Source organism: Notamacropus eugenii, chromosome 3, assembly GCF_028372415.1.
Source record: "Notamacropus eugenii isolate mMacEug1 chromosome 3, mMacEug1.pri_v2, whole genome shotgun sequence".
In the NCBI taxonomy this organism is placed as follows: Eukaryota; Metazoa; Chordata; class Mammalia; order Diprotodontia; family Macropodidae; genus Notamacropus; species Notamacropus eugenii.
The window spans coordinates 61,498,155-61,515,521 of NC_092874.1; the positions used below are offsets into that span (position 1 = coordinate 61,498,155).

The 17,367-nt window shown below is 36.8% G+C and overlaps 1 protein-coding gene across 4 annotated transcripts in view; it reads right to left on the reverse strand.

The window, feature by feature from the left end:
* Positions 1–770: 770 nt before the first annotated feature.
* Positions 771–17,367, reverse strand: part of NEBL (nebulette) — a 450,583-nt gene continuing 433,986 nt past the window's right edge. For all 4 annotated transcript variants that reach the window (XM_072651671.1, XM_072651670.1, XM_072651667.1 and 1 more), the window contains 2 exons: positions 12,716–12,822; positions 771–6,444 (listed from right to left, as the gene is read on the reverse strand). In XM_072651671.1, coding sequence (XP_072507772.1) covers positions 6,268–6,444; positions 12,716–12,822 — 284 coding nt within the window. In that variant the 3' untranslated portion in view covers positions 771–6,267. The remainder of the gene's footprint in view (positions 6,445–12,715; positions 12,823–17,367) is intronic.

Here is a 17,367-nt window from a genome sequence, read left to right on the forward strand (position 1 = left end):
TTTAGTACTCAAAAGATTACAGGATTGTATACTTGAATTGGAAGGGATCTCCAAGACGATCAAGTTCAACTCTCTCATTTTACAAATGAGGGAACTGAGGCCCAAAGCATTTAAGTGACTTGCCGGAGTTCACACCATGGAAGAACTAAGATTTGAGCCCAGGTCCCCAACTTCAAAACCAGTTTTCATTTCAGTTCATCATGCTGCCCTAAGTCATATACTAACAAATGAAAATGTAATGAGGCCACGGGTGATTTAGATGAGAGTAAAAGTCTTCTTAAGGACTTCGATTTTTAAATCAGAGCAAAATTAGAAAAGCAATAATATCCTATCTGACAAATGGAACACCACATAATGCGAGTATTGTAGTATTGTCCCATTCATATGTTTAATCTCTGCTTTCTGTCTTGGCTATAAATTGGTTTTACCCTTGAATAAATGCTAAATGATAAAATTTAAACTACTGAGTATAATACTGGTAAATAAATGAAGCAAAAATAACACTAAACACAAGACTATTTCTGTGGCATACGTTGATGTTGTAAAGAACACTGGACAAGAACTGTGATGATTCCTTTTAACTACATCTTAATTGGAAAAGACTTTTTACGTAGTTGACTAACATTAAGTGTACCTATAACTGACTGGGCACCATGTAAGCCATCACATCCACCTCTCATGGTTCAACTGAGTCACAGCCCAATAAGATTGTATTCAGCCTAATAAGCCATTATCTTTTCTCCCAAAGTGACAGTCAAGCAGCAGACCCGTTTCATCATTACCTGCATTTATTTAAGCAAACCAAGTGTGTAGGGATGGAAAATTAATGCTTTTATAAAGCTTCACAAATACAGAAAGGAGAAAAGAATATCCATACCCTGAAGTGAGGGCATTTTTATACACAGTTCTACTAGAGGAAAACACTCAGAGTGGGCAAGCTGGAGCTCCAGCAGGCATACATCACTGGACATTTTCATTTTAACAATCCATCAACCAATCTAAACAAACTGGTGCTTTGCTCCTAAACTCACCCTAATGATGACAGTTTCATTGAAGAGAGGGTTCTGTGACTACAATGGACATACACGATGTGAGACTCAACTGTCTGTTTTTAATGCTGTTGCATGTTAGGCAGGGAAAAAATATGTTACATACACTGTGACATCAAATGAAACGTGGTCTCGTTTGCATAGGTAAGTATTTGGGTTAGCGTGATGTTGTCTTAGTCCACCAAGGCTTCAAGATTCACAGTGTCAAGGGAAAAGAACGTGAATTAAAGCATTTCTACTAAAATATATTTTAATAGCTGGTGTTAACAATCTGCATAACAAAAACCAAATTATGTCAACACATGACATCCTTCTGTAAGTCCCTCCATTCAAAAAACATTATTTCCTTCTTAACTGCATGCCCTTTAAGCAAACACAGTTTTGTGGGGAGGAAGCAGGATAACAAATTCAAATTCTACATACTTTAAAGCAAATATAAGCCAAACTGCCCAGTGGTTCCTTTTTACTATTTTTTTTTAATATCACATAGCAAAAACCAACAGCTTATAGTTTCTACATCACGTCAACGGTACATTCAGTACTATTTTCTGATGGTCCAACACCCCGTTCAGTGCAATACCCAAGCACATGATTGTCATGCAATATCCTTTGATCTTGCAATACAATTTATTCTCAACAACAAATGGATTACAACTTAAATCTAGTATGCAAACTTTATATGGAATATCAGACACAAAAAGCACATGAAATCCCCACAAATATACTGTAGTGAACCACAGAGTTTGAGGGGGAACGGATGGCCCTGAGGCTTCCTCCAGCCTTGTGGTGCGGGGTTCCTGTAGTCTAAAGCATCTTGGAGTAATTGCTACAGCTTATCTGAAGTCTTAGCTTTTTGGATCACCAGTAGTTAGCAATTGCCTGCAAAGCCCTGAAGGGCATATAGTACTTCAAAGAGCTACTTTCATTTAGCATTTTTAATCTAATTTTTATGTTTTACTACAAAGATAGTACTTAAACTAAGGTTTTTTGTTTCCATATTTCATGTTACTCAGGACAGCAATAACCTAGCATCTTTTCTAGGCCTACCTATCTACACAGGTTTTAGATTCTTGCAGGCAAAGAGCTGAAGGAGCTATGAAACCATGAAACAATTCTCTTCTCATGAAGTTAATTCTGCCAAATGCTTGTGTCTCATAATTCTTTTTTGTCTAGGAGATACTAAAAATTCCCAAACCTAAATTTAACCCTTGTGTTATAAAGAATGATAGTCATCCAAGGAACTCTCAAAGAAGGGATGGAAGAGTTTTAAAATACCCTTTCATTTTTATGAGTTTGAATCTTCTGAAAGTGAAATGAAATTAGTTATTAATTCCAAAAGGGTTGGATAGCAAAGAGTGCTCTTCTTTCTCCAGAACTTCCCATTTCCTAAAATACAAATCACATATGATATGAGCATTCCTGTAGAACTGGCAACAGAAGCTTGCTCAGTTTTCTCTCAAAGACCATGTGGACCAATGGGGGTAATCAACAAGAGACCCAATTTATTCAATATATAATGAAATCTTATTTATTCCCATGTCTACACATGTGTACTTTTAAAGGGTAGTGCACATTTTACTATTTTTGCATTTCAAGCATTCCAGTAGAAGTGAATGAACCTGAAGCAGAGGGCCAACTTTGATCATTCCATTGCTTCTTTGAGAAGGGACTTCCCCCAGTCTTTGAAATGCACTAAAGCACAACAAAAACAGGTAAGTCTATAATAAAAAATAAAAAACAGGCAAAATAACATACTTCTACAAAGAAAACTTATCACTTCATTTAATTGATGAGAGAAGCAAAAACACAGGTTGAGTGATGCCCCTGCTAAAAGAGCAGGTCTACGCAAGGTGGTTCTGAGAATTGTGCTTCTACACTTTTGTATGTTCTGCTGAGCTCAGTGGGATGTGAGATATGGATCCCAACACTACAAACTGCATTATGCTGCTAATTAGAATTGATAACAAGATGACAAAGGAGAATTCATTTTGCCACAGGTTAAAAATAGAAAGCTTTCCTAGATAAGAATTAGTAAAAACGTGTACTACAAAACCTTACTTACAACAGAAGAAATAGGTCTTTGTTAATGTCATTCTCAAGAGAAAAAGGATTCACACACAGTTTTGAATGTTTTGTTGTTGCAGTTGCTTTGGGGGAACCTTTAAAAATGTATCAAACTGGTCTAGCTGCTTTTATTACTCTTGTAAACATCCCATATTAGAAAGGTTGGGACATTCACCCTTTCAATTTTTTGGTATGGTGCAGTCCTCTTTGATTTGATAAAATAATTAATTCTTAACTCTGCTTTTTTGCCCTCAGTGCTTTATATGAGAGAGATGTCACCAAGCTGGATTAGGATGGGGGAAGGGAGGTGTTGTCAAGAGGATTATTAATAAAGAATCCAATAGGAACATAAGGAATGTACTTTAAAAAAAAAAATGTGACACTGTAGAAATAGTACTTTGGTATAAGATTTCTCTGTTTCTAGCATTCCTCCTGCTTCAGAGATACTTAGTGTCAGCACAAGATTTTGTAGCCATGAACAATAATAATGAATTATGATCTTCAGAGTACATGGCATCAAGCTTTACCTCATCTAGAACAATGTCAATTAGTTCAATGCTGATGTTTGCCCTTTAATTACTGCTGGTTGGTATTACATGAACAATAATTATCTTGATTGATATCCAGATCCTACGTGAAGCTTGGAAATGGAACACTGTATCTATGAGGACACATATACACTCACGTAGGTGTTTACATTTTCTAAATTTGAGTTTTCAAACCACAAAATACCTATAAGCCACAAGGTTTGTAGTCACTTTGTAGCCCGGATTCTAATGATCAGTTTTTTAGAGTCAGTTTTCCATGAGCATCCTACAGATGGGTTTGAAAAAATTATAGCCATCTTGCGATTAGTTTGAAATTTCAATCACCAAATGTTTTCTTTTTTTTTTTTTTTAACTTATCACGGAAAATGGACTATCTTGGAATTTAGATATTTACTTAGAAATCAAGTGGGAGTGAAGAGGCTTTTTGCCTTTAGATTGGGTTTTTGTCAAAGCACATTCTTCAATTACATATTAACCTATGCCTGAATAAACCCCCAAAACAGCTGGTTGATTGTATGGATTCAGTTAAATAACTTTCCAAGTTGATGACAAATGAACAGTCAAATCCATTATTAGCTGATGTTATTACCACCCAAACCCCTATCCAAAATAAGCCTGATTGAAATTTTTCACTTTTCAAGTCTTAGTGATGACAAGTAGACATGATTGAATTGGAATATAGCTTCTTCTCTTTCGTAGCTCCACCATCTCCCCCAAGTGAGATAATATAGATTTTCAAAGGTATAAAATCTCGACAGACATTTAACTTTGGCCCCATAAGATTTTCAGTTACAAGATATTTTTTCAGGCTTATCATTACCTTAGATTTTCTAATACATTCTGTGATACAGATATCTCCTCTAAGTACTGTACATTTTACTAAATATTTGGAGAGCTTAAAAAAATAAAGCATTAAGCAAAGCTTAGCCCTGGTGCAAAAATTCCAAAGTTCTTTGTGTATAATCTCATTGAAAATGACAATAAACTACAAATCAGAAGGAAAAAAATGCAGGTGCATCCACACCTTGGCTCCTCCTTTCGGCTTTTGGCTTCATGACACTGTGACCTCCGGGGGAGAGTGGCACTAATTTGATGGGAATTTCTACTCATTTTCTGGAGGAAAAATCAGCCTTCATGATCATTCCTCAGCTAATGAGCAACTCATTGTGTCTATGCTGAAAATCTCTAATGAATTTCCTATTCCCACTCCCACCATCCCCCAGAATTACATTTAGAGGAGACTTAATACGAAGCAGAAAGAGAATTCTTTTATAACCAGTTTAGGTTGCTGAATTATCATGCCAGAAGTCAAATGAGAACCACCCATTCATTATACCCTAAACAGAATCTCTTTCCACTGATTTTCTCTTTTTGCCATTTTCAATACTTTTCATTCAAATTCAACTTTTCACCAGATTGTGTTAGTCGTTTTTTGTCCCCCTTAATATAGAAGCATTGTCAGTGAGAGCTGCTCAAGGAATACCTAAATTATTTATTTACTAGAATATAAATCTACTTCCTAAGGTTGTAACTCCTTTGAAATTAGAATGTAGAACAGCAGAAGAATCTCAAGCAACTTTTTAAAATGTATTTTTTTTCTGATGAGCTGGAAAATAGGAAGGTTCTTTGTTTTTGTTTTTTTTTTAATCAGCTATGCACTTGGCTGCTACGACAGGAATAAGAATGGTTATGGGCTATGCAGAAATGCTGCATATAGTACATAAGCTTAAGCCTGCCTGGGGAAATCAATGTAAAGGAGATTAGGGAAGGAAAATAGGCAACATTTGAACCTAGGCCTTTGCAGAGTAGCTATGGAGTTATTCGGCCCTGATTTTTTTTTTTTTTTTGAGGCCAGGCAAATATTATGTTTCTTTCCCTGAATTAGAGTTAGAGGATAAATAATAGAAAGCAGAAAGGAAGTCTTAACCAGATGACCCTATCAAATATAAATGGAGGAGAGGGGCACACCTGGGAATGCATATGGAAAGCATAGATCCCATTGTGCCGAGGAATCTGGGAATCTTTTTACAATGTAAGCAAAGCTTTCTTTACCTCATGGCTACTGGATAAGACAAGGTGATTTTAACTAGCCTCTTTTCTACCAGTCCTTAAAAAACTATCCAACAGGATGATTACAATTGGATTTGGGACCTGCCTCACAAGTCTAAATTTAAACAGGTTGGAAATTACTAGATGTGCTATTATTATATTAATGGACTGGATATCTCTTGATTCTATAGTGACAGCTAAGAGGTTTCCTTTACTTATCAGATTTAGAGGGAGAAGCAAGGTTTCTTTTCAATACCAAAAACGTACATTCTACGCAAGGGATCAGGAGCCAATCGGAAGAAACCATTAACAGTTACCAGTCACAGTTAACTGAGTTCATTGGTTGGTTTTTGGAATAACTGAATCTACTACTGCTTTTGGCTGAGAGCCCATCCTTTCTTCCTGGGACCTTTGTGTCTATTTTTCAATTTAAGGACTGACTTATCTCAGTGATAAAATAGCTAATAAGTGGTCTTAAAAGTATCTTCCATCTTTTTAAAAAGGCTAGGTTTTAGAATATATTAGAATAAAGCTCAAAGGGGAAGGAGGAGAAAGAATTAGTTAACAAACTCAATGTAATTGGCTGGAAGCATTCCAGTTTTCCCAGTTCTCTGCACAGTGCCGTACATCCATCCATCATCGATGGGTTGCACGTTGACAATATAGTCACCATCCCTGAAAGAAACTTCATCTTCATCTTGAGCACTGTAATCGTACATTGCCCGGTAGGTCCTCTGTTAATGGAAAAGAAAGGATGTTATCTGAGTACCAAAAGGTAAAATCATAGATGGATCAAGCAAAAGACTTGAGAGTCAGGAAGCAGCCCTGGTTCAAATCTTAGCTGGACTGATAAGCTCCAGAGACCACAGGCAAGTCACTTTATCTTCCTAAGGCTCAGTTTACTCACCCATCAAATGGGGTTCATGATATCTATGGGTCCTACCTCACAGGATTATTGTCAAATGGCAACACACACAGAATATCCCAAAAGTTTTAGAGTACTTTCAAGCTTAATAGCTTAAAACTGCTCTTATGACTTTTGGGGTACCCTGTACATATAAAAAGTACTTTGCAAGTTTTAATGCATTATATAAATACCAGTTATTTTACTTTGCTAAGCAATATATTGAGACTTCCAAAGACCTGTGATTTCACCAAAGGAGGAATTATGCTCACTCAACCATAACTCTTTTTTCATCATTAGTTGACAGTCTTTATCTGTTGCTATGACCATCCAAAAGTATCTCCTCTCTCTCAGGACCATAGGTTACTGCCAGGTCTGAAAAATTTCCCAGCTCCAAAGAACCTGCTGGAGCTTGTTCCATGCTGCCATAATCTTTGCAAATGGAGGGTCATTGGGATCCCACAGCATGGGAGTAAGCCTTTTCCTGGAAGCACACCTTAAAGTTTTACTGGACGTTACTGCTACAGTATCACTATCTGACCTCATTAATACAACTAACAATAAACAACACATATATAGAATTTTAAATCTTGCAAATGTCATCTCACTTTAGCTTCATTACAACCCTGCAAGTTAGATGCTACAGGTATGAACCCTTCTATTTTACAGATTTGGAAACTGAGGTTCACACATATAAGTTGATTTGTCTAAGGTCCCACCTACAGAGGGGTAGGTATCATAGCAAAGATCTGAACAAGATCTTTATGTCTCCAAGTCTCAAACTTTATTTAGTAAGCTCTGACGATATCTAAACAATCAGAGAAAGCATCTCTAGGAGTCATTTCAAAGAACCATTTCTGCGCCAGGCCAAACCAGGGAGTGAATATTTGCAGACCCACCACCTGGCAGCTGGAACATGGCTCTGGGGTCCTATTGGGATTTTTCACTAGCATCAACCTGAACAGTTGTAAAAGAATGTATAGAACTTGATTTCAATTCAACAGCATTTATTAGGTACTTACAAGATGCTGAGAATTCTGTTAGGTCCAAGAGATTCAAAGAATATATAAGGTGATTTCAACTCATCAGCTAGCTTATTAAAATGTAAATTCAGAACAGGTGAGCCAGGAGTTCTTCTCTTTAAGATGTGCATACCCCCCCAAAAGATAAGAAAATGAACACTATCCCATTCCCAAATGAGATTATATATGTAAAGTGCTTTGTAAACCTTAAAGTGGCATATAAATGTCAACCTTAAAATGCTATCAAAATGCTAGTAGTGATTATTGCTACTACTACTGGCATTCCAAGTTATTCATCAAGATAATGTTTGTGGGACTAGGAAGCAATTTTACATTCAGTGCTTGCGTAGCCATTAATATATTGGGCTTTGCTTAAAATTCTTCTACATAATATCTCCCATTTCTCTCCTTTCACTTTATTTCAAGTCTTCAGTAATTTGGCTTCCCAATTCTCAGGCAACAAAAACAGCTCTTTCCAAAGGGACTGATGATCTCTTAATTGCTGAATCCTATGTTTTTTTCCCCCATCTCAGGTCCCATCCTCGACCACTCTACAGTACCTGACCATGTTGATTTCCTTGCTGACAACCTTCCTCTCCTGGATACTCTCTTCTCTCTGAATTGTGGTTATGACTAGGTTCTTCCTTAGGTGACCACTCCCTCTCAATCTCCTTTGATGAGTCTTTACTCATGTCCCATTTCCTAACTGTGGGTATCCCACAAGGCTCTGTCCCAGGACCCTTTTCTCTGTTAGTGCTCTTATCTAGTGGGTTCAATGGTAATTTTCATATAAATGATTACCAGTTCTATATATCCAGTCTTAATCTCTCTCATGAAGTTCGGACTCAAATCACCAAATGCCAAATGGAAAATTTAGGCACCTGTGATAGCAATTAAAATAGGATCTTTTGCTGTTTTTGTTTTAGCATAATCAAGTGCCTCTGACTGAACCTTGCCTTTATCAAACAAGAGTCTTTACAAGGAGTAAAGTACAGAAACAAGAGTTTCTTTAACTAAAAACTGTGTATGTATTTGTATTGTTAGTTATTTTAATGTGATTAAATATCTTTCCCACCCATTGATGGGCCTGCCCATTGTGGGAAGCCTGATCTGGGGAGTTGTTTTGTAGGAGGGTCCCACATTTTGTTTTTTCTTTGAGGCACTAGGTCAAAGGGTTTTGATGCCCTCTGGCTCTAAAAGAGGTATAAATACTCTGAGGGTGAGGTTTTACTTTGGGGTTTAGTTTTTGGTAAGAAAGTTTGGCCAGATGAGGACTCTGGGAAGCCACTAAGGAGCCCCCTGGCTTTGAGAACCCAGATGTCGTGCTTCTCTGTCTGGTAACCATAGTCAGTCAGTTGGAGTCCAGTTGCCTGTTGAATTCAGGCAGAGGAAGCCATATCTATTGATTTTTTTATTCCTCTGTATTTTCTTTGAAATTCAGGATGCTGACTCCCTGACCTAACTGAATGATATATGTACTTGGTTAAAGGAGTGATTGACTAAAATGATTGTTAATCCCTTGAATGTTGTTTTTCTTTTATGAATGCAGATCTAAGCACCTGTGGTAGCAGGTCCCCCTGTGTATTTTGGGATACTTACTGATACAGCACCTCAAACTGTTCCCTTTATACCCACCCCTCCTTCTAATTTCCCATTATCAAGGGTCATCTGGGTTAATGACCTTGATGTCATCCTTGACTCTTTACTTCAATTAACCCAATCAGTTGCCAGATCTTTAATTTATTTTTCCACGTCTCATACATATCCCTTTTTTTTCTAGTCACATAGCCATCACCCTAGTTCAGACACTCAGCACCTCTTGCCTAAACTATTATAATAGTTTTCTAGTAGCTCTCTTTGCCTCAAGTCTCTCCTCACTCCAATATATCTTCCATACTTCTGCCAAAGTAATTTTCTTAAACCATAGCTGTGGCCATGTCACTCCTCCACTCAATAATTCAGCAGTTTCCTTTTGCCCCTAGGATCAAATATGAACACCTTATTGGCATTTAAACTTCTTTAGTCTCTTTCTAGTTTTCTTAAATATTACTTCTCTCCCTACCCGCTCTGATACGGCCACACAGGCTTACTTGATGTTGCTCCCAAATGGTCCACCAAGCTCCATACTGGCTATTCTGTATGCTTGGAATGCTCTCCTTCTTTACCTTCCCTCAAGGTGGATAGCTTCCTTCAAGACTCAGTTCAAATGCCATCTTCTCCAAGAGGTCCTTCTCAGTTCTTCCAGTTTCAAGGAGCTCTCCACTGAGATTACTTTCCATCTACTCTGTATGTATATTGTATATCATAGATATACTTTTTACTCCTACTCCTTAAAATGTAATCTCCTTGAAAGTAGGACATTTTTTGTTCCTTCTTTGTATCCTGAGGACTTAGCATGGTGTATGGCACATGCTAAATAGTTAATTAATGATTGTTGGCTAGACTAATCAAGTAATCAATTACTCTTGTTATATTGTATATGTATATATATACACACATACATAAATAATCTTTATTTTCTCAAGGAAGTGTGAAATTAATCAAAAGAATTTCAGTGTATTCATATGATTCATTACATATGCATATATAAAACATATTTTATATACATATGGGTGAGTATGTATATTATATATATATATATATATATTATCCCTTTAAATCATTTATCTCCTTGGTATATAGAAGGAAAGAAGGAAGAAAGGGAGGGAAAGAACAAGGAATGGAGGAAAAATTTGTTAAATGCCTACTATGTGCTAGGTACTGTGCTAAGTGCTTTACCAATTTTATTTCATTTAGTCCTCACAACTCTGGGAGGTAGGTGCTGTTATTATCCCCATTTACATTTAAGGAAACTGAGGCAGACAGAGATTAAGTGACTTGTTCAAAATCACACCAGTGTGTCTGGAGACAGAATCAGCTCAGGTCTTCCTCACTCCAGACCCAAAACTTTATCCACTGAGCCACCTAATTGCCTCACATAGCCACTATATGTAAGCATATTATAACATGCTAAATTTTCAAACAGCCATTACAATCATTAGTAGTGCTTCAGAGTCCCTGAAGGATCCCAAGATCACCAAATGTCTGCATTAAAAGGGACCTCAGAAGGTGCCTGGTCCAACCAAGTCTTGAACAGAAATCCCCTCTATACTATCTAGGAGCAATAGTTATCCAGTGCCTGTTGGAGGACCACAAGTGAAGTGGAACCCATCACTTCCTAAGGTATCCCATTCTGCCCTTGGTTAGACAGTTTTCCTGCTGTCAAGTTTCACTTTTTCTCCTTGTAACACCCATCCATGGCTCCAAGGTCTATTCTCAGAAATCAGTTAGAGCCAAGTCAGATCCCACTTTCACATGACAGTGCTTCCTAACATAGGCATTAAGGCAGGCGTCCTAAAACAGCTTCTTCTCCTTCTTGCTAAATGTCCCCAGTTCCTTCAAATGATGCCCATAGGATATGAATTCACCCTCCTGGCTACCATTCCTTAGGTGCTTTCCAAGGAGTGAGTGCATTTCCCTACAGTTATCTACTGATTCTTTCTAGCCTGTGCAGGTCTAGGCCCATCATGTTTCCACCTTCACCCTTGGGGTTATAGGGTGATGTAGCGGTAGAAACAACACTGCACTGAGATTCAAAAGATCTGTACTGTCCAACAAGATAGCTTTTGTCAAGCACTTTGCAAACCTTAAGGCACTATATGAATGCTACTGGTAATTATCCTTCATAAAGATAGCCAACACATAAAATACCTTATGATTTGCAAAAGGATATATAGATACACACACACAATAGATCTTCACCATTACCCAGTGAAATGGGTAGTAGGAGTATAACCCACCCCTTTACAGGTCAGGAAACTGAAGCTCAGAACAATGGTTTGGAATTTTGACCCACATCTCTCCAGACTGCAAGTCCTGGAGCTTTTGTCTTGTGCCACTCTTCTCCCTCAGTCATCTCACGTCATCTCTTCATGGACTTCACTCAGGTTTATTGTGAATCAATTGAATAGTGTTCATTGAGTAAAAGCCTTTTGAACAGTTGGTGTCACTGGACAAAAAGAACATGGCCTTTGAAAGATTTTAGGGCACAGTGATGGAGGCAATAAAGTTATTTTCACACTAAAAAAAGTAATATCACGAAATCCGTAGTGTATCAAGAGTTTTTAAACTGGATTTTATTTTCTTCGTTATGGGTAAAATAAAGAAAATGTTTGGCTAATGCTTTTGTCACTACTGTTCAGGCCTTTTCAGTTGTGTCCAACACTTTGTGATTCCATAGGGGGTTTTCTTGGCAGAGACACTAGAGTGGTTTACCATTTCCTTTTCCATCTCATTTTACAGATGAGGAAACTAAGGCATATAGGGTTAAGTGACTTGCCCAGGTTCACATAGCTAGTCAGGAACATAGGTCTTCTTCCTGACTCCAAGCCTGGCACACTACCCACTGTGCCACCTAGTTGCTAATAGTGGTCAATTAATCTCAATATCACCTGTATTAATTTTGACAAAATATATCATATATTAAGGAATTTCAGCTCAGTATAAGGAAGGGTTCTCTGCAATGAATTGAATAACAGCCTACCTTAAAAAATAAAACGTTATGCTATAAGTACCACAAGATCAGGAATCATGCCCTCTTTAAGTCTTCTATCTCTCTCTCATAAATGGATAACAATGTTCTATACACAGAAAGCATTTTAATCACATGTTGAACTTAAAAATATAACAGGGTTTTTATCACTGGAAGTATCACCAAAAAGGTTTCACATTTCAAGAACAGTGTAGAAAGGATTTCTCCAGCAGTTAGGAGGTTGGCTTAACTCTACCATCTCTCCTCATTCAGAGGCTCCATGCACTTAGTATCTGAGTACATTCATAGTAAAGAGATACAGGAAAGAATAGATATTTCTCCTCCCCTTAATATTCGGCCATTAGTTTCCCAATTTGTAAGCAAACTGGTACATTTAACATATTTTTCTTTCACTCAACGTATGCATGACATGACTAAAGACCAAAGTGGGTCAATATCTACTAGAAAAAGAACAAGTAAATTCATAAATTTATAAATTATATACGTACCAGACTTGGTGAGTGTTGCATTGATCTCATAGATGACACACTGGTCTGATGCATATACCCATAGCCTTGGGATTGGCTTTGCTGGTAGGCCCCAGGAAGTACAGGGGCTGCATAGTAAACACACACATACAAAAAAAATCATTACAGAGGATTTCAAAACATCCTTCCTGATTCCTCAGGTGACTTCTTAATAGGCCACCAACAATGAAAGCTGCTTTGGAGATGAATTATCATTTTCAGTGATGTGGCAATACTTACAGGTTCTCTTCGTCAGGCTCATAAATTATGCTAACTGGATTCAAATGAAGATGTTCAAAGATTTGAAGTAGTTAGAATTCAACCCATCAGGAAGCATGGGCTAATGTTACATCCTACTAGTATCTCAGATAAATGATAAATGGTCATTCTCAAAACTGCCAGTCACTAGCACCCCTATGGATTAGCTGATTATTATTTCATAGTTATTAACAGTGGTGTGAGTGTCTTGGTCAATTACAAGTCTTAATCCATTTAAAAGAATTCCTTTACACATAACAGTAGTCTCCTGAAAATAATAAATGATTCAGGCAAAAGCAGATGCTTATGGTTTTGGGAGGGGGGGCGGAGTTTACTTAAATTACTTAGATGCTTTGAATGATCCTCCATTTTATAAGCCCTGATATTTCCTTTACTGATGGAATCAGTAAATGCAATCACTCCAGGTCTTCTCATCCTGTGAATTTCTTGTACGTGTTTTCGCACATATTGTACAGTCATTGCCTGAATGCCTACACTTTATGTAGATTCAGCCTAACCATGGCATCTAAGTAAACTGACAATTCTAAAAAGGCTAGAAACATTTTAAAATTTCTTAGGTATTCCCTTCTCCCCTTTAATTAGTCAGAATAGTGTTCACTTAGCTCATAAGCATCGCTTCCCCGTCTCCCTTTTCCATTAATCAGATTGTTTGCTCAGTTATTATATAGGATCCAAAAGTTTTAAATCAGTTATAAGTGATTCAATCTTAAGACTGTGCTAAGATTCTTGGGATACCTTATATACACTCATTCTCCCCACTATTAAAAACAATTGAAATTCAAGAAATATGGTACGTACTCTGAAGGACATCAAATTCTGGAGAAACTAGAACTCAGAAACAGAAAATGCAGCCATCAGTAATATATCTACCCCTCTACCTTTTCCCCCATTTTTCTGCAAGCTTCAACAGAATTTTAAATTGATGCTTTACATTGTATTATAAGTATTTCAGAATATCATGTGTGAGCCCTGCAGGGACCCCTGATCTGAAAATGACACCAGGCTGGACAGGAAAACAGGCACACTCTCTCTCTCTCTCAACATGTTCAAGATTCAAAAAAAACTCCTAATGAGCTAATATGCTGGACAAAATCCAATGCATCATCTTTTTCAATGGGCCTTTTCTGATTTTTCCAAGTTATTAGTATCTTTCCCTACACGTACCCTGAAATAATTTTTTCTCTGCATACCATTCTACCTCCCTCCTCCATTCCTTCCTTCCTCTCTTCTTTCTAGCCTGAGTCTCTCCATCTCACCCAGACTAAAAGTACAGTGGTCATTCATGGACTAAACCCTAATGTTGATTGCAAAGAAACCTTAACCTGCTCCATTTTTCTGGCCTGAGTTGCTTCATCCTCCTTTTGTGATCATTCATTTCCAAAGATTCATCATACTCATTGTATTATTGCCAGACCATACAGACAATGGATTGGCTTTAGGCTCTGTGAAATTCAGAATTCTCTGGGACATCAAGGGATGTACCAACCTCAGTCTCCCCAAGGAGCAGGGCTCATAGGCTTGTGCCACCATATTGATTTTTTTATATATCTAAAATTTTCTCATCTATTAACATTTGTATTCCACCTCCACCCCCACACACATACCTCAGTATATCATAAACTTATTATGGGCAGGGACTTTTCAATATTTCTATTTTCATTTGTAGAGCCTAGTACAGTACCTAGTATATAGGAATCTTTTATTAAATCAATCTTTATTGATGGATTGAAGGTATATTTCAAGTCTTACACTTGGCATTCAAAAACTCAACTCCATGTATATAAGCTGGGAGACGCCAGGATATACATAGTTCACCCCCCAAAATATCTGCTGGTAGGGGGGACAAATGGGAATTTCAAAAGATAGAAGAACATTCAGAACAATGTCTTCAGGTATTCTGTACCACTTAAAGTAGATACGGTATATTATCTATAATGCTAGGTACCACATTTTAGGAAAGATATTGTTAAACTGGAGAAGATTCAGAAGGCAACCAGCATAACAAAGCGTCCAGCAGTCATCCAAATGAGATCTGATAGAAAGAACTGAGAATGTTTAGCTGGGGAAAGAGAAGACTGAGAGAAATCATGAGAATTCTCCTAAAGTACTGAACAGCTGTTCCATCATGTAGAAGATGGTTTAGAATTGTTTTATGTGGTGTCCTTTGCTAGAACAAGAAATAATGAGTGGAAGTTGCAAAAAGGCAGAGTTCAGTTCCACATAAGATGAGAACAATCCCAAAGTGGAATGAATGGGATGCCTCAGGTAGAGGTAGGTCCCCACCTTACCAGAAATCTTCAAGCAAGGGCTGATCATTTCTCAAAGATATTGCAAAATGGATTCTTAGCCACGTATATGTTAGACTATAAGATTTGAGATTCCCTATCACTATAAGACTCTGGAATCAACAAGCAACCAATATGAAACCCTTGTTATACATGGCAAAAATCTCTAAGTAAATTAGGTTTTGAAACAGATTGGGGAAACAGATTTGAGGAAGGGGAACAGTGTGAGGGGAGATGGAGCATCTAGAAGCACATTTTCAGTTACCTACAATGAAGGCATTTGTTATCCTTCACATTCATGTTCTTAACTATTATACAGTACATTATTGATATGGATGTTACATATGCAACTGATGGCTATTGTCATTCTGGTGTTTCAGTCATGTCTAACTCCTCATGACCCTATTTGGGGTTTTCTTAGCAAAGATACTGAAGTGGTTTGTCATTTTCTTCTCCAGCTCATTTGACAGATGTAGAAACTGAAGCGAATACAGTTAAGAGACTTGCCCAGGGACACACACAGCTAATAAGTATCTAAGACCAGATTTGAACTCATGAAGGTGAGTATTCCTGACTGCAGGCCCAGTACTTTATCCATTGTGTCACCTACCTGTCTGAAACTGATGGCAGTTCATGATACCAGGCCACACTTTAAGGTGTTTAGTAAATGAAGTAGAGTTAATGTGCTGATTTATTGTATACAGGTTTATAACATGAAGCAATTGACAGATGTAATTCTGGGGTGTTGTTAATAATGAATATTTTGTAAGTGGCAAGTTCATTCTGGTGAAATATGAGAGCATGAGTACTTTAAAGCAGTTTAATCATAAGAAAATTACAGCTCATTAATATGTTCTCCAGATGATCATGATATTAAGTGGTTAGAGTTTTTTTCAATCTTCTGATAATCTATATGTCAGTGTTGTTATAAATTATTTTTAAATGACCAGGCATGCCACTAAGAAGAAAATGGCAAGAATTATCACATTATAAAGTTATCGAAAGATCATCTCGAGAACCTTGGGAAATAATATCATATCATTAACAACCAAATTATAAAATATGCAGTAAAATGCAAAGCATATCATTAAAATCTTTTCTCTTTAAGAATACTATTTTAAAAAACTATAAATTAGATGCAATTAGATGAAAAAGAACACATACATAACAAATGTGCATATATTGTACACAAAAGAATAAAATACAGAACATTCCAGAAGTCTGCATACATTTTTAAGATTGGATAATTACTTATATCAAAACTTTTTATTATATTAGAACTTTTATTTTAAAGCTATTTATGTAATTTTATATTAAATTTATGCTTATATTATTTATATTAATTTTATATTATTTGTATTACATTAATAGGTATCAGTTTTAAATTGCACTAAGACTTTTGGGACACCAGATTAGATAGACATAAACATATATACACACAAATACGGATATTATATATATATATATATATATGTGTACATATCTGTGTGTAAATATATATTTATATGGGATGGAGGCAGCCACTATCAATTCAATCATCCATCCATTCATCTGACAGATCCTGAGTATTTGTACATACAATGCAGACTGTGGCAGCAGGAGACACATACTATATTTCTTTTAACATGGCCTAAAATCATATAGTTTTGGCTGTCATATTATATTATTGACTTGTATTGAGCTTTCAGACAAATAAAAATGCTAAAAAAAAAAATGGCAGCGCTAATTTCTAGTCACAGACATGCTCCGCCTTTCACTTCTGAAGTTGATTTTTTTTTTCAGATCCAAGTGGCACATTTTACTTTTATTCCTATTACATTGAATCCTATTGGTCAGTACTCTAGCCAGTCAAAATATTTATGAACCCTAGATCTGTCATCACCCAGTATGTTAGCTAGCCCCCCAACTTTATGTCATTTGAAAAATTTAATACCCATGCCATGCATGGTTTTATGCGAATTATCGATCAAAATATTAGATCACACAGTGAACAATACAGATTCCAGGAACCTCTACTGGAGTCCACCTGTGGAATTCACACTGAACCACTAATCATTACTCTTTGTAGCT